Source organism: Lontra canadensis, unplaced genomic scaffold (genome assembly GCF_010015895.1).
Source record: "Lontra canadensis isolate GAN:19392208 unplaced genomic scaffold, GSC_riverotter_1.0 scaffold60, whole genome shotgun sequence".
In the NCBI taxonomy this organism is placed as follows: Eukaryota; Metazoa; Chordata; class Mammalia; order Carnivora; family Mustelidae; genus Lontra; species Lontra canadensis.
The window spans coordinates 10,217,789-10,231,759 of record NW_022631054.1 but is presented as its reverse complement, the minus strand read 5'-3'; the positions used below and the strand labels follow the sequence as shown (position 1 = coordinate 10,231,759).

Genomic DNA, 13,971 nt, shown 5'->3' with positions numbered 1-13,971 from the left:
AATGATCAAAAGGGAAAGGAGGACTTGTATTTGTATTCAGTGGAGGCAGCTGACATTGGCAATACCTGCTAAGGCTGAAGAAGGTGAGTGTAGGCTTCCCTGAGGAGGAGAAACTTGGTCTGGGCTTGAAGAATAGAAAGAAAGGTGTAAGGAGGGGGGCTGGATTAGCTTGGAAGCAAAATCTAGTGGGAGTCTAGTCATTCAACAAATCTTAAGTGGGGTTTCAAGTGGGCAGTGATGATTGGATTTGCATTTTAGAAAAACCTATCTGTAGGATGTAGGATAAATTGAATTCATCATTTGGGGGTGCAGGGAGCGAACCCCCCGGCTTTCATCAGAGTTCCTAAGGACTTTACAACCCCAAAACAGGTTAAGAACCACTCCTGTGACCAAGAAAGGTGATCTCACATAGTGCAGACTCTCCTAGATCTTTTCTCTGATCCCTTAGATTTCTACACAGCCTCTCCTTTCCCAGATGAGACCTCAGTGAGTCAGCTGGTGCACATGCACTCTGTCATAGGGGAAACAGCACCATTTTTGGACAGGAGAGGAAGAAAGCCATTGGCAAGTGCAGGGGGCAGCACATGGAACCCCACACCTCAGTTCCTGGATGAACCAAATGTTCAGGGAAGTTTTGGGTGCTCCCTGAAGCTTTAAAAACTGCCATTTCAAAGCTGCCTGTAGTTTTCCATCTTATAAGAGTTGGTGACTTGATAGCCCTTTGGAGGAGAACATAGCTTGGTTCTGGGAAGACCACTCAAAGGAGCAATGTAGTTTTTTTTGCAAATGTGAAACAAAGACTACGGTCAAGAATGGAAATACCACCTGTGGCTTCCAGGACTGGAAAGTGCTCTGCCTGGTGAGTTCACATGCCAGTGACCTCTGCGAAGTTGTAGGCTGAGAACTACGGGCTCTGGAACTTGTTCCTTTGGGGGAAAGGGCTTTATTTTATTTTATTTTATTTTATTTTATTCTTTAAGAGGGATTTGGGTTCTTGTGGGACTGTGTTCTTCTTAGAGAAGGTACAGTTTCAGCTGGGGCTGTGTGAGATGTTGGGCACAATCTCTCTGGGGCCCAGAATGCATCGTTGAGTTGGAGGGACCCTACTTGCTCAAGGACTGGCAATCAGGACTGTTGAGAGCCAGCACCCTTGGCTTGGGTTCTGACCTGGCTCTCTTGCCAGGTCAGTGCTCTCTTGAGCATTGTCAGAGGTGGTTTCAGTCTGTCTTCTTTAAGTGGCTCTGAGAGCTGAAATGACCACTGAAGGACAGGGTCTGGAGGGCTTGGGGGCTAGGCCAGGTTTTCAAGTCTTTCCAGCAGGGGCTCCCTGAACCTGATGACCCTGCTTGATGGGATGTCCTCCTTCATCCCCAGCCAGGGCCAGGGCCTAGGCCTCCATGAGGTGTCTGCAAACTGCATGGCACTGGTTCCATTTTCTTCGGGTGCAGGTGGGAAGGGCTGGGGACTGAGGATCCTCAATCAGTTTGGAGGAAGAGAGACGGGGCAAAGGGGTGTTTGAAGGCAGTGTGAGAGCACCAGAGTTTGGGGAGCACCTAGAACTGGGGCAGTGAAAATGGAAGAGTGGAAGCACAGACCCGTTTCTCCTCCTTGACCCAGAACGCATACAGCCATCCCTGTTGTCTGCTCCTCACTCTGGCCCGAATGAAGGAGGCAACTGTGCCAAAGCAGCCAGGCACTTAGACAGTTTGGAAGGAATTTTGGTTAGCAGTGGCAGATGCCCGAGGGGTCCCACCCTCAGCCAGCTCATTCCCACCGTGCTCTCATGCGCCCCTGGCTACAGCCACTGCCATTGTACTCACAGCTGCCAAATCTATCTCCAGTCGAGACCTCCCTTCTCAGCTCCAGACCACATATCCCTTCCTCCCGATGGCCCTTCGACGCCCTGTGCTTCCTCAGACTTGGCATCCTTTCTAAATGCAGGCCCTCATCTTATTTCCAAAGAAGAACATCATATCAGACAAATTCACAGGACCCAGGAAACAGGGTTTCACAGGGACAGGCAGGAAAGCTCAGATGATTGCACTGACTTTTGAGAGATGACTCGGGGACACTGTGGAAGGCCAGAGTCAGAACTAACCTCTCCTTCCTTCCAGAAGCAGGTGTGTACCTCTTAGCTTCTTGTCCTTTTCATACTATCTGTCAAACTGAACTTCCATAATTATAGTCTGTCTCTCCTGAGTTAAGCTTAAGGGCAGGGATCATGTCCCTTTCACCTCTGTATCTCTGGTGTCTACCATATAATAGGTAATTAATAAATACTTGTTGAATGAATAAATGAATATCCTTGTTCATCTCTCAAAATGCAGGTCCCTATGGGGGGCCCCTCAGTCCTTTCCTGCCCTCTAATTCCCTTGATGCTCTCTGCTTCATCCCCCCGCCCTCAAACCAGTTGCACCTTCTTCCCCCACCGCAGCCTTTGCAGATGCTCTTTTGCCCTGGGCTGCTTCATGGAATGTGGGCAGTGAGCTCCCTGTGCTGGATTGTCTATAAGCAGAGGCAGTGTATGCACCTGTCAGAGTGCCCTGGAGGGTAGGACACAGATGAGTGACCCTGGGGTGGGGCAGTTTGTGGTTCTCTGTGTCATTACACATTAAGTGAGGCCCCCAGAATGCCTGATGTGGCAAGGGGAGGGTTCTCTCCAACTGTAACTCCGGGTCCCAAGGGCTTGGGATGGTGCAGGGGTGTGTGAGCTGGCCTGTTGGGACTGGAGAACACCCTTGTGCCACCCACTCTGCCTGTATTCCATGCCCCATATCCCAGAGCTGGTGGCTGCAGGCAAGCAATGGAAAATCCAGGCCAGGCATGTGATTCCTGAGTCAGCATGAAGACAGGGTGATGGCCAGCCCCTGATCCCCATTCAGCTGTTGTTACCCGTTCAGCCCCACTGCCCAGGAAAGGATCTGACAAACCACCGAAGTAAATAAATAACTTAGGAATAATAAATAGGGGTCCAGCTCCCACGAGTGAGTCCAGGCCCTCGTGGGCAATCTGATTGCCGTGTGTCTCCTCCGATTCTGTGCCCCCAGGGCCTGGGCTGAGGCCAGGGGGCCGTGGCCGAGTCAGCGCCAGAGTCTGTGCGAAGCGGGTCCCAAGGTCTCCGCCGCTGAGGTGTCTGGTGTCTGCAGGGCTGGGACTGGCAGGGCGAGGCCCCTAGGGCCCCAGGCCCGTCGTCCCTCCATCTCTAGGGGGCTCATGGCCATCATTCACCGGGCAGAGGCCTCGGTTTTGGGCCGAGGCCCCAGCCGCCCCCCGCCCCTACCCCACCCCGGGCTCTCCGGCGAGAGGGCCCCGGGCGCCAGAAGCCGCGGGTAAGGGTGTAGTCCGCCAACCCCGTGAGCGAGGCTTCAGCCCAGGCAGCCGCAGGCAGTGGCCGAAAGGCGATCCACGGTTCTCCAGGTGCTGTTGACGTCCATGAAGGAGACGGCCTCGTAGCGCGTGGGGCGGCAGCACGGCTGGCTGACCGGCCGAGAGCCCGGGGGCGGCCGTAGGGCCCCGGCGCCCAACAGGCTGGCCAGGCTGAGGTCGTGCGGGGAGCGCGCGCGGCGGCAGGAGCCGCTGCAGAAGCGGAAACGCACCAGCTCGTCGGAGCTGTGGCCCAGGCCGAGCGCGCGCACCGGCACCAGCTGCGAGCGCAGGCGGCAGCCCCGCGCCCCCGCCGTCCGCGCGCGGCTCCCCCGGCTCGCGCGGCCGTCCCGGCCACCGGCTCGCGCCGCGCGGCCCCCGCGGGCCAGCGCTGGCGAGGGCGCGGGCGGCAGGGGCGCGGGCCGGGGCGGCTGGGGCGACGGCCGCCGGGCTCTTCCGCCGCACGTGCGGGCCGCGCGGCCCCCTGCAAGGAGACGGAGTCACGCACCGGGTCCCGGGCCAGCCCCGTCCCGTCCCGCCCCGCCCCCTCGCCCTCTCACCTACCGGGCAGGTGGCCGGTGGGGGGAGCCGGGGCCGGAGCGGGGCCGAGGCGCGGGGCGGGACTGCGGGGCGCGGGGCCCAGGGAGGTCTCGGCGACGCTGCTCAGCAGGGCCAGAGCGGCCAGGGTTGGCCACAGGGCCGGCTGCGCAGAGACAGCAGTGGAGCCTCAGGGAGGAATAGGGCCCCTGGGTCGGCTGGGGTGGAGGGAGGTCGCGAAGGGGCTGGGGCAGCGGGGTTCAGAGAGAGGATGGGCGCTTAGTTGTGTGAGGGGAGCTCCCCAAGGGTTTAGGTTGGAGGATAGTGGGTCTGCTGCCTCAGGGAGCCGAGGGGACAGATCACTGACGTTCCTCCTTACTTCTGGTCCCTCCTTGACCGTTCCTTCTACCTCTTCTGTCGCCAGCCCAGGCCAAGCCCTACGCTGCCTCCCCACTCAAACCACCTTCCCTCAATTCCAGATGGCAGTCACTGGGAGAACCACTCACCTGCCGCCTAGGCGGGGGCCAGTGGGGCAGCACAGAAGGGCTTCCACATCCGGGCTCCATCTGTCAATACCAGGTGCGCCCATCAGCCCTAGCTGACCTGTTCCCACCCCTCTCCTCCTCTTGAGGCAGCCTGGGACAATGAGAGATGAGTTATCCTCTGGGTAGGTCATCCCTCCTCTTCCGTGTTTCCAGACGAAGTACAAGGGACTTGGATGGCTGGACTCAACCCGGGAGGAGAAGTAACTGCATTGAGAACCTAACTTTGTGTTGGAACTTTGCACCTGTTCCCTCTTTCAGTCCTCACAACTCCATGAGGTAGCTGGCATAATCCTCATTTTCCACCTGCACAAGTAAGACTCAGGGAAACTCTGCGACTGCTTCACATCCCAAGGTCTCTTGCCCCAGGACCTCACTGCTCTGTGCCGCAGGGCTGCAGCTGCCAGGAGCAGCTGGAGAAAGAAGTAGCTGGACACTCTGGGTCCCACAGAGACCTTTGTCTCCATGGCACAGAGGAGGAAGATGTGGACTAGAGAGGATTCAGGGTGTTTGCTGTTGACCTATCTGATGTCGGCGATGCCCCAGCGTCAGCCCGTGTTGCCCACCCAGCGCTGCTGCTCCTTGCTCCTCTGTGATCTCTGTCTGGACCCAGGGCCTCCAGAGTTCTCTCTTCTCCCCACAGATGAGCCAGCGGATGATGGGGGCTGATGGGCCCTCGAACATGGGGCCTGGGCATGGCTCCCTGTGGCCACCAGGGGGCAGCATTGTCAAGCCTGCCGACTCAAAGCAGGGGGTGGGCTTTTGGCCGTGCTCAGATAGACTCATGCTCCCAGGAGGGCCAACCAGGCCTCCACTTCAACCTGGTCTTTGAGAGCTGGTCCAGGTCTGTCCCCCTCCAGCTTCCTGTGGGTCTGGTAGCCTGGCCCTGCTCCTCTAAGTTTCTCCCATGAGCCATGCTTCCTGAGCCCAGCCAGCCTTTCTGAGCCCCACCAACACTTTGGTGAACCTACCCTGGTTGGCATTCCCAAATACCCTTCTGGGGCCCTAGAGCCCTCACTAGCTGGTCTGCCCGTGGGTCCCACCCCACAGCACACAGGACGCCTGCATACCTGTGGACCAGATCAACCCCAGGCAGGCCTCCCTGGTGTGCTCCTACTTGAATCCGGCCTCGAGGGACCAGGCTAGTGACTTCTCATTGATGGAGTGCAAGCCACGGCCAGGCAGCCTCAGTGACCCCCTGCGCTAGGGGGAGCTCAGGAGCTGGTCTCTTGAGGGCAGGTCAGGCCGTCTCCCTCCTAGCGGTCTGGGGGCCACTTGGTCCTCCAGTCCTTGCTTCCCCGCTTGCCAGCCAGATACTCACCACAGGGGTCCTCCTCTGTGGTCTTCTAGGCACCTTTCCTGGGACCAGTGCTGAGCTTTCCTCCGCAGCTTAAAAGGCTCATGCCCAGGGCTGTGCACCTGGCAGCGCCCCTTTCAGCCAAAAGCGTGGCCTTGGCAGCCAGTCTGCGCCCTGTAGCAGCAGCGGGAGCCTCACATTACGGCGGGCTAGCGCAGTCCGACCAGCGACAGGGGGACTGAGGGGGCCAGGAGGGGCGGAGAGCTATGCCTCTGGCCCAGGAGAGGGAGGATGTGAGAGAGGAGTGGAGGGGAACTCTCCTGCCCGCTCCCCCTAGCCCCAGGGCTGGGACAAGGGTGGGCCAACAGGTCGGCTTACCGCGGTGCAGGGTTCTGGGTCCGGGACGCAGTGAGGGCTGGGGCCCAAGGGACCTGCTGCTGGCAGAGCCCGTGGGCCGTGTCTGGGGGCCGAGCCCAACTCCATCCCTTAGCAGCCTCATGCCCGCCGCCATCCGGTGTCAAATTCCAGCCCCGGCGTCACCGGATCCCGGGGTGGGGCCCGGAGCGCCCCCGCCCAGCCCCACCTTTCAGGGCTCACCTGGCCGCTCCACCTGCTGTGATCCGGTCCCCCCGGGATACGCTAGGTCCCCCAAGCTGGGCTGGGGGAGGAGACGCTGGGAAGGGACCCTGGGGATGCAGAGTGGAGAACCCGGGCGGTGGAGAGGCACGGGAACTGGGAGTTCAGAGTTTGTAGGCACGCAAAGTAGGGAGTTGGGAGGCTGGGCGGAGGGCGGGCAGGGAGGAGACAGGCCGGTCGCTGCCTCTGCTGTGGGGCCCAGAGATTGGCGTGTGCTCCGGGGTCCCAGCTGGCTAAGCCACCGTGGCTGCTCTCCGAACCCTGGCCCACCGCAAGCTTCTTCTCTCCGCAGAACCATGGACTTGTCGGATTGGTGAAGTGGGGCGCTGGGGCTCCGGAGGCCTGACCCTGCTCCAGCCTCCCTGCCGCCCGCCAGGCAAACGCTGCGCTCCCTGGGGCCGCACTGGTAGGAGCGGGAGCCCCGGCGGCAGAGGGGAGGGTCACAGAGGAGAGACGCATGCACGGAAGCTTTGAGGTAGGAGCTGGAGGGTAGTGTTTCAGGTGCCTAATTACAGCAATTTAGCAGGTGAGGTGGAGGTTGAGTAACACGGATAGAGGTAAGGAAAGGCCAGATCCTGTGTGTCATACTGGGGAGTCTGGACTTTATACCAGTGGACTGGGGACCACTGAAGGTGGCAGGCAGGAGACTGGTGCGACCAGACATGTGTTACAGTGACTGGCTGGTTGGGGGGTGGTGGTGGGAGACGTAGGGAGGCTGCTGGGGAGAGAGGAGACTGAGGCAGAGACTCGGGGTGGGGGGGCAGAGGGCCACAAGGCTTTTCAGACCACAGCTTCTTGGACTCAGTTGGTGCCTGATTGGATGGGATGAAGAGGTAAGACAGACAAAGATGCGCCTCTGGCCCGGGTGACCAGGTGGAGGGGTGCATGCAGGCAGCGGGGCTCCCTTGAGGAGGATGGGTTGGAGACAGGAGCTCCGGAGTTGGGTGTTTGACGTGTGGCTTTGGAAGGACCTGTGGATTACCTTAGTGGCCATGTTCAGGAAGTAGCCAACTGTGTAGCCTGGAGCAAAGCGGAGAGAGCTGGGCTGAAGAGGGCAATTGGGGAATTGCCGACCAGCCGACAACTGGGAGCCGTGGGTGGGGAGGAAAGTGCTCAGGGGACGTGTGCGGACCAGCTAGGCCTTGTCTATGCATCAGAATCACCTGTGGACCTTTAAAAACCACCCACATCTGGGCCCCACCCCAGACCTGAATCAGAATCTTGGGGTGGGCATGTGCAGGTTTTCCAGTTTGCACGGGTTCGCCTGGTGTATGGCCAGGGCCGAGAACCGTAGCTTTGTGACAGCAGGTCCCGTGCAGGGGAAGCCAGAGCACAGAGACCTGCTGGGGGTGGGGGGCACAGGGCCTGTCTGCGGGCCTGACAGGACCCCTGGGGGACAGGGGACCACGCAGGGAATAGCTCCTCCCTTTGTTGCTTCCTGCAACCTGGGGCTCAGTCATGGCTGACTCTTGTAGGCAGCCACCTAGGCCTGGTACAACTCCAGGGGGCGCATTCCCGTAGAATGCGGGAACTCATTGGAATGGTGCCCTGTTTCCAGCAGCATCCCAAGGGAGTTCTGGGTGTGCCTGTCCCTCCGTCAGGGCCTGGCTTTCCCCCCAGCAGAGGCGGCTTCTGCCCGAGAACCAACCACAGCAGTTAAGGGGGCATATGGGACGCTGGTGGCCCTTGGGAAGGCAGGCGGGAGGCAAGGGGGCCGGCCAGCCTCACTTACTGCCACAGTGGCAGCTCTGGCAGGAAGTGCACTCCATGCCTCAGATGTGGGCATGGTTTGCCCTGATCTCAGGTCTGCCTGGGTACCCTGGGAGGGGAGCCATCAGATTCTAGGTCTCTCGGGGTCGGGGTGGGGGGTGTCCTTTCCCGGGTTCACCTGGGGGTGCCTAGAGCTGGGCTCTGCCTTCCTGTACTGTGTGGATGGAGAGGGGTTGCGGGGAGGGGTGCGCCTTTGTGCTCTGGGGGGGACGGGGCCTATTCCCTCTGGAGCTCAGCCCTGGGAGCCAGGAGTAAGGTTGGTCAAGGAGCCTCTCTATGTCGGGGCTCAGCACATCGTTTTCCTGAGCTTGCAGGAATCTCTGTCCCTGTGTAACTGGGGCTCTGGGGCCCTGTGGACTTCAGCCCCCTGCCCTCTGGCTCCTTCGGGGTAGGGCAGACCCTGGGGCATGCCCTCCTACTTCGGGTCGGCCTCTCTTAAGGTGAAGAGGGTGCGGGACTGTGAGGGATGGGAGAGGCTTCAGAAGGAGAAGAGGAAGGGGCCCAGGAATCTGTGGGCTAGAGAGATGGCCCTTGGCTTTCATGCCGTTGCCAAGGCCCCAGGGTCCTGCTTCTTTCAGGAGCATCACAGAAAGCAGAGGAGGCCAGATTCAGGGAAGAGCTTTATTGCTTCCAGGATGGCTGCCACAGCCTGGACAAGGTCCTTGAGCCTCATTTCCCTCCAGTCCAGGCTAAAGGCAGAACCCAAGGACCTGACAGTCTCATTGCTGAAATCCAGAACAGCTGCCGAGTTGGTCAGTCCAGGCTGGGGCACCGTCCTACGGATCAGCTGGGGGGCGGGGGGCATTTCCATCAGGCTCGGCCAGGCCTTGCCTCCTGGCAAGAGGTTTCAAGAAAGCAAGAGCTTTCAAGTTCTCTCTGCTTAAGCCAGGATCTGTCTTGTTGGCTTAAATGATGGCTCCAGGTTTCCCTGTGGGGTAGTTAGGGGCTGGTGAATGGGAATACCCCATCTTCTCCTCAAGAAGGGCCAAACAGTGTCAGGAGCAGGAGGGGGCTGGCATGAGATCCTGCCCACCTCCGCCAAGCCCCAAGCAGGGCATGGGCTAGTCGTGGCACCCCCCCACTCTCCAGGGAGGCTGCTGGTACCACTGCCCGGCGGGCCCCCTGGTGGGCCTCTTTCTGCATGGCAAGTGGACCCAACTTGACATCTCCAACCTTATTTAAAAATAAATTATCCCGCCCCTCCCCCCCCACCCAAATTCACAAAATGATAATACACCAAACACTGATTGGAGAAATGATTCCAGCAGCAGCCTTGCTGCCTGATGTCCACCTCCCGCATGCTGGGCCTGCTGGGCACAGCCGGTGGCCTTCCGGCCCTCTGACTTCAAGGACCCAGGCTGAGAATGAGGCTAAGTGCTGGTCTCTGAGGCTGGCCTCTGGGCAGACACAGCTCTGGCTGCCCTGCCAAGGCCTCGCCACCCCTGGGGCCACTTGGCACTGTCCTTTTCTGGGTCTGAAGACTCCTGCGCCTTTTAGGCAGAGCCAGACTGAGGCCAATGGGGTGGGCAGGTGGTGGTGGCTGCTGCTTCCTCTTGGCGGTGCCAGGACCTCTGTGGCCATGTGCTGCGCCCACGTCAGATGCCGCTGGTTAGGTCAGTGATGACACGTGCTTTCACCAGCTTCCGCAGAAACTCTTTCTCTCGCTGGATATTGTGCGTCCAGGACTGGAAGGCAAGGCACAGGGAAGGGATGAGTGGAGCTCGGTGCTCTCCTCTGCCCAGCACTCTCCCAGTGCTCTGTGACTGGGAAATCTGCTCAACGTCCTCCCTTCCCAGAACCCCTTTCCTCGCCCTACGAGAACTCTGCCTGTCCTCTCCTTCCAAGACTTCGAAGACAGGGGCCTTCACACACTCTGTTCAACAGACGTCACCTCCTTGTCTAGCTGTGCATCCAGAGCACCTAGCTCCTAGGCACCCTGAGGGTAGACCATGTGAGTCAGGGAGAGCTGGCCCAGACCTGGGGGCTGTGCCCTGCTGGAAGGAGGACTGCGTGGGGTCACTTAGTCATCCTCTGGCCTGATGCAACGCGGTCTCCAGGCTGATGAAATCCTGCCTCCCAGATCAGAGGAGCCGGGGGGTGGGGGTGGGGGGCTGAGGACAAGAGGCTCACCTTTCTGTGAATGTGGAAATTACAGGGAAGATGCCGCCTTCTGGGCCTTTCCTGGGCGAAGACCACTTGGGCTCAGGCTCTCTCCTGTCCCTGGTACTTGTACCAGGAGGCTCTGGTGGCTAAGTCCCTCAAAGAATGAAAAAGTACGGACTGACTGGCTCAGGGAAAGCAGATAGCCTCTTCGGAGTTTGTATGTACCTGACCGCACTGCGGGAGCCTGACCGTGGTGTTCACGGGCACTGCTGGCTGGGGCTAAGGACCCAGGGCTCTGTCCTGGCCCTAGTCTCTTCCAGTCCACCTTCTCCAGCTTGCCAAGTCTTTTTGATCGGAAACACAGGCCAAATTCCCTGTATCCTCTGACTATGCCCTTCAACTTCTTGGGCTAACCATGAACCTGGCTGCTCCTAAGGACAGTGTCCCCCAGACACATCTCAAATGGTGACTGTTTCTTCTCTCCACTCCACATTCCACGGTGCCTGGAAGGTCTGCAGGGTCTGCCTCTCTCAATCACTGCGTCTACACCACTGCCCCTCCAAACTCCCTAAAACCTCTGGCTCCCCTGAGGCTCCTGTCACAACACTCTGCCATCTGTGACCTGTCCCTTCCTGCTGCAGACCCCCAGCGTGATCTGCCCTCATCCCTCGAAGAGTCACTCATTCGGCACACTGTCTCTCTTTGAAGGCAGGGACTATTCGGCACACAGTAGGTGCTCAATAAAGATGTGCTGAATGAAATTAGATTTTGAGGGTAAGAACACAGAGGCCTGGAGGAATGGCAGGGCCAGGATCCAAACAAATGTGTACACTTAGACCACTCTTTCCTTACGCCTCCCCTCTATCACCCCCATGAAGAAGCAATCACTGATGGGTTTGTTTCAAGAACACCCACCAGGAGTCACTGACGGTTGAAAGCTCAGGGGAAGACTGGATTTTTTTAAAAAGCTTGTTTACTTATTTTTACTCATCTCTACACCCATTGTTGGGCTGGCACTCATGAACCTGAGACCAAGAGTTGCATGCTTTTCTGACTGAGCCAGCCAGGCACCCCAAGACTGGACATTTTTTATGATATTAAGAAACTGTTAAAAGATTTTTAGGTGTGATAATAGTATTATGATAATTTTTAAAAAGTGCCTATCTTTTAGAGAAAGTTACTGAAATATTTATGGTCAGAATGATATGATATCTGAGACTTGTTTCCAAATAATCAGTGGGGAGGGGTGCACGAAAGGGAGGACAGGTGAACACTGGCCAGGCATTGATAATTGAGGGAGGTCAGTGATAGATGCATGAGCGCTCATTATATTACTGTCTACATTGATGAGTATGTTTGACAGTGTCCATAATAAAACAGGGAACACAACGACTGGCCCTGGGTTGTAGCTCTCTTAGGTCAGGCAAAGCCACCTCATTCTCCCTTCCACGTGGACAGCACAGGGGCTTACCAGAGCTGTCTATACTGTGTTGTCTACACCATCTACGGGCTGGGGCCGAATTCTGGCAGTCCTGGGTCCCGAGCCTCAGCAGGACCCCGATTCTGGATGCAGCTGTCCTTCTGACAGCTCTTTTCCTTCCTCCATCTCTGGTTCCTCGCCCCTCACCCAGTCATTAAACCCGGGGGCTGTGCCAACTGCTGGTGCTCTGTGCTCTCCCTCTCCCTGGGCAATCGCTCCCCTCCCTGCGGGCCATGGACCTCAACAGGCAGCTGTGCTCCCAACTCACACAACTCGCACAGTCCTGTGTGAGCCCACATCAGCCCTGAGCGAGCTGCTGCTCCATCCTCCACCTCCTCCTCCCTGCTTCCTGGGAGCACGTACTGGGCACCACGCCTGCCTCTGTGCACTGCCTTTACTCCCTGCTCAGCCACTGGCCTTCGAGGCTGCTCTCCCCACCATACACGGGGCCACCTCACTGGTGCAGCCCCTCGCCGCTTCCCAGTGCTCCTTTCACTAGACTTCTCGACAGCGCCAGATGTGGTAGACTGTCCCTGCGCGCTGCTCCCTTGGTCTCCACAACCCTTCACCTTCCTAACTCCTTCCTTCTTTCGCTCTGTCCCCTCTCCAAACTCCTTTGACGTTCCTTGTAGATCCCCCAGCACGGAACCTCGGCTGCCCGCCCCTTCCTGCTGGGCGTGGAGAATGGGCCCATGGGCCGAGCAGAGGGGAACAGTGCTTGGGCCAGGGAGCTGGACAGTTCAAGTGCTTCCTGCAGACACTCAAGGTGGACAGTGGGGACCCCAAACACAGGCACCAGCATTTCCAGTGAATCCTCAACCAGGATATTGGGAGGTTAACAGTGACAAGTACAGATAAAACGTTAATAATAACAACTAACAGTATGAATGCTTACTGGGTGCCAAGCCTTTTTTTCTAAACACATTATTGGGTTTAATCTTCCCCAAACCTAGGGAATAGGTGCTATCATTACCCCCTTACTGGGAAGGAAAGAAAGGTACAGAGTCAGGTTCTACACCCAGGCCATGGGATCTCCTAACTTGAAGTCCCCAGCACCCTGCATGGAGCAGGTGTAGCCAATGCTGTGAGCATCAAGGCAGCCAGTTTCAGAGGATGATGGGGATGGGGTGGGGGGGCGGTTTGGCCTGGAAACTGAGATCTGGCATGCCCAAGAAGAAAGGGAACAGGCACCACCAAGGGCTTCAGGGAAGGTGTAGCCCTTCTCCCTCATTCCTGCACTGGGGCAGACCCAGGCCCTACCGATCGAAAATTCTGTCTGTCTCCATCTTCTCATCCACTCTGGAGTCGACAGAGTCTTCGTGTCTTGCCTAGACTGCTGGGACAGGCCCCCGGCTAGCTCAATCTCTGCCTTGTGGCCTTCTGTTTCGTGCTGCAGCCAGAGTGACCTACTACATGCTAGTAGGTGACGCACTACATGCTAGTGACCTACTACATGCAGCCTGAAACCCTCCCATGGCTCCTCCTGGCCGGTGGAGCGATGTCCAAACTCCTCACCGCAGCACAAGAAGCCCTGCGGGAGCTGGCTACAGCCTCCCACCCTCTGCTTGGAACCCGGACACCAAGTTTGCATGAAAGCAGTGTGTAAGAGGCCAAAGATACCACGAAACAGAAGCCAGGAGACAGGTGAATGCTGTGTTAATGGTTCCGAGTGGGTGCAGGCAGGGGCCCAAAAGGCAAGAAGATACACAAAGAGACACAGAGGGAAAGACCAACGGGGTCCTGGCAATGAGGAGGCAGGCCTGGAACCACTACTGAAGGCGATCGCATCAATCTGGAGCTGTCCTAGCCCCGCGGTGGGCCCCCCACTCCTGAATCCCACTCCAGGCAACAGGGATAAGGCAACCATAAGGCTGTTCCGGGTTTCCCAAGGCACGCTTAAATTCCTGCAATAACTTCTCATGGCTTAAGGTGCCTGAGTGAACAACACATGCGAGATCCTACAGAAAGGAACTTAACCCACAGATGGGGACGTCAAGCTCCTGGAGAACGTGGAATGTGAGAAGACCGTCCAGGATGGAGCCCTAGTGAATGCTGACTCGGGGGGTGGACTGAAATCAAGGACGCTGAGGAAGAGAATGAGAGAGACTGGCAAGTGAAATGAGAGGAACACCCGAGATCACGGACTCCCAAGTCCGAGCAGGAAAAGTTTCAAAGAGGAAGGAGTGGTCAACTTAAAAAGCATTTCTGAGAGGTCAGGAGAAATGAGGCTTACACGTGTCCAC

The 13,971-nt window shown here is 58.0% G+C and overlaps 2 protein-coding genes across 5 annotated transcripts in view; both read right to left on the bottom strand.

Moving 5' to 3' along the window:
- Positions 1–3,338: 3,338 nt before the first annotated feature.
- On the bottom strand, positions 3,339–6,477 carry ARTN (artemin). Its single transcript, XM_032877038.1, has 5 exons — positions 6,118–6,477; positions 5,764–5,913; positions 4,407–4,466; positions 3,928–4,066; positions 3,339–3,847 (listed from the first exon to the last, which is right to left on the bottom strand). Exons 3-5 carry the CDS (start codon positions 4,464–4,466, stop codon positions 3,366–3,368), a joined length of 681 nt encoding a protein of 226 aa, XP_032732929.1. The 5' UTR covers positions 5,764–5,913; positions 6,118–6,477; the 3' UTR covers positions 3,339–3,365.
- Positions 6,478–9,219: 2,742 nt separating this feature from the next.
- Positions 9,220–13,971, bottom strand: part of ST3GAL3 (ST3 beta-galactoside alpha-2,3-sialyltransferase 3) — a 188,120-nt gene continuing 183,368 nt past the window's right edge. For all 4 annotated transcript variants that reach the window (XM_032877539.1, XM_032877542.1, XM_032877541.1 and 1 more), the window contains one exon: positions 9,220–9,830. In XM_032877539.1, coding sequence (XP_032733430.1) covers positions 9,741–9,830 — 90 coding nt within the window. In that variant the 3' untranslated portion in view covers positions 9,220–9,740. The remainder of the gene's footprint in view (positions 9,831–13,971) is intronic.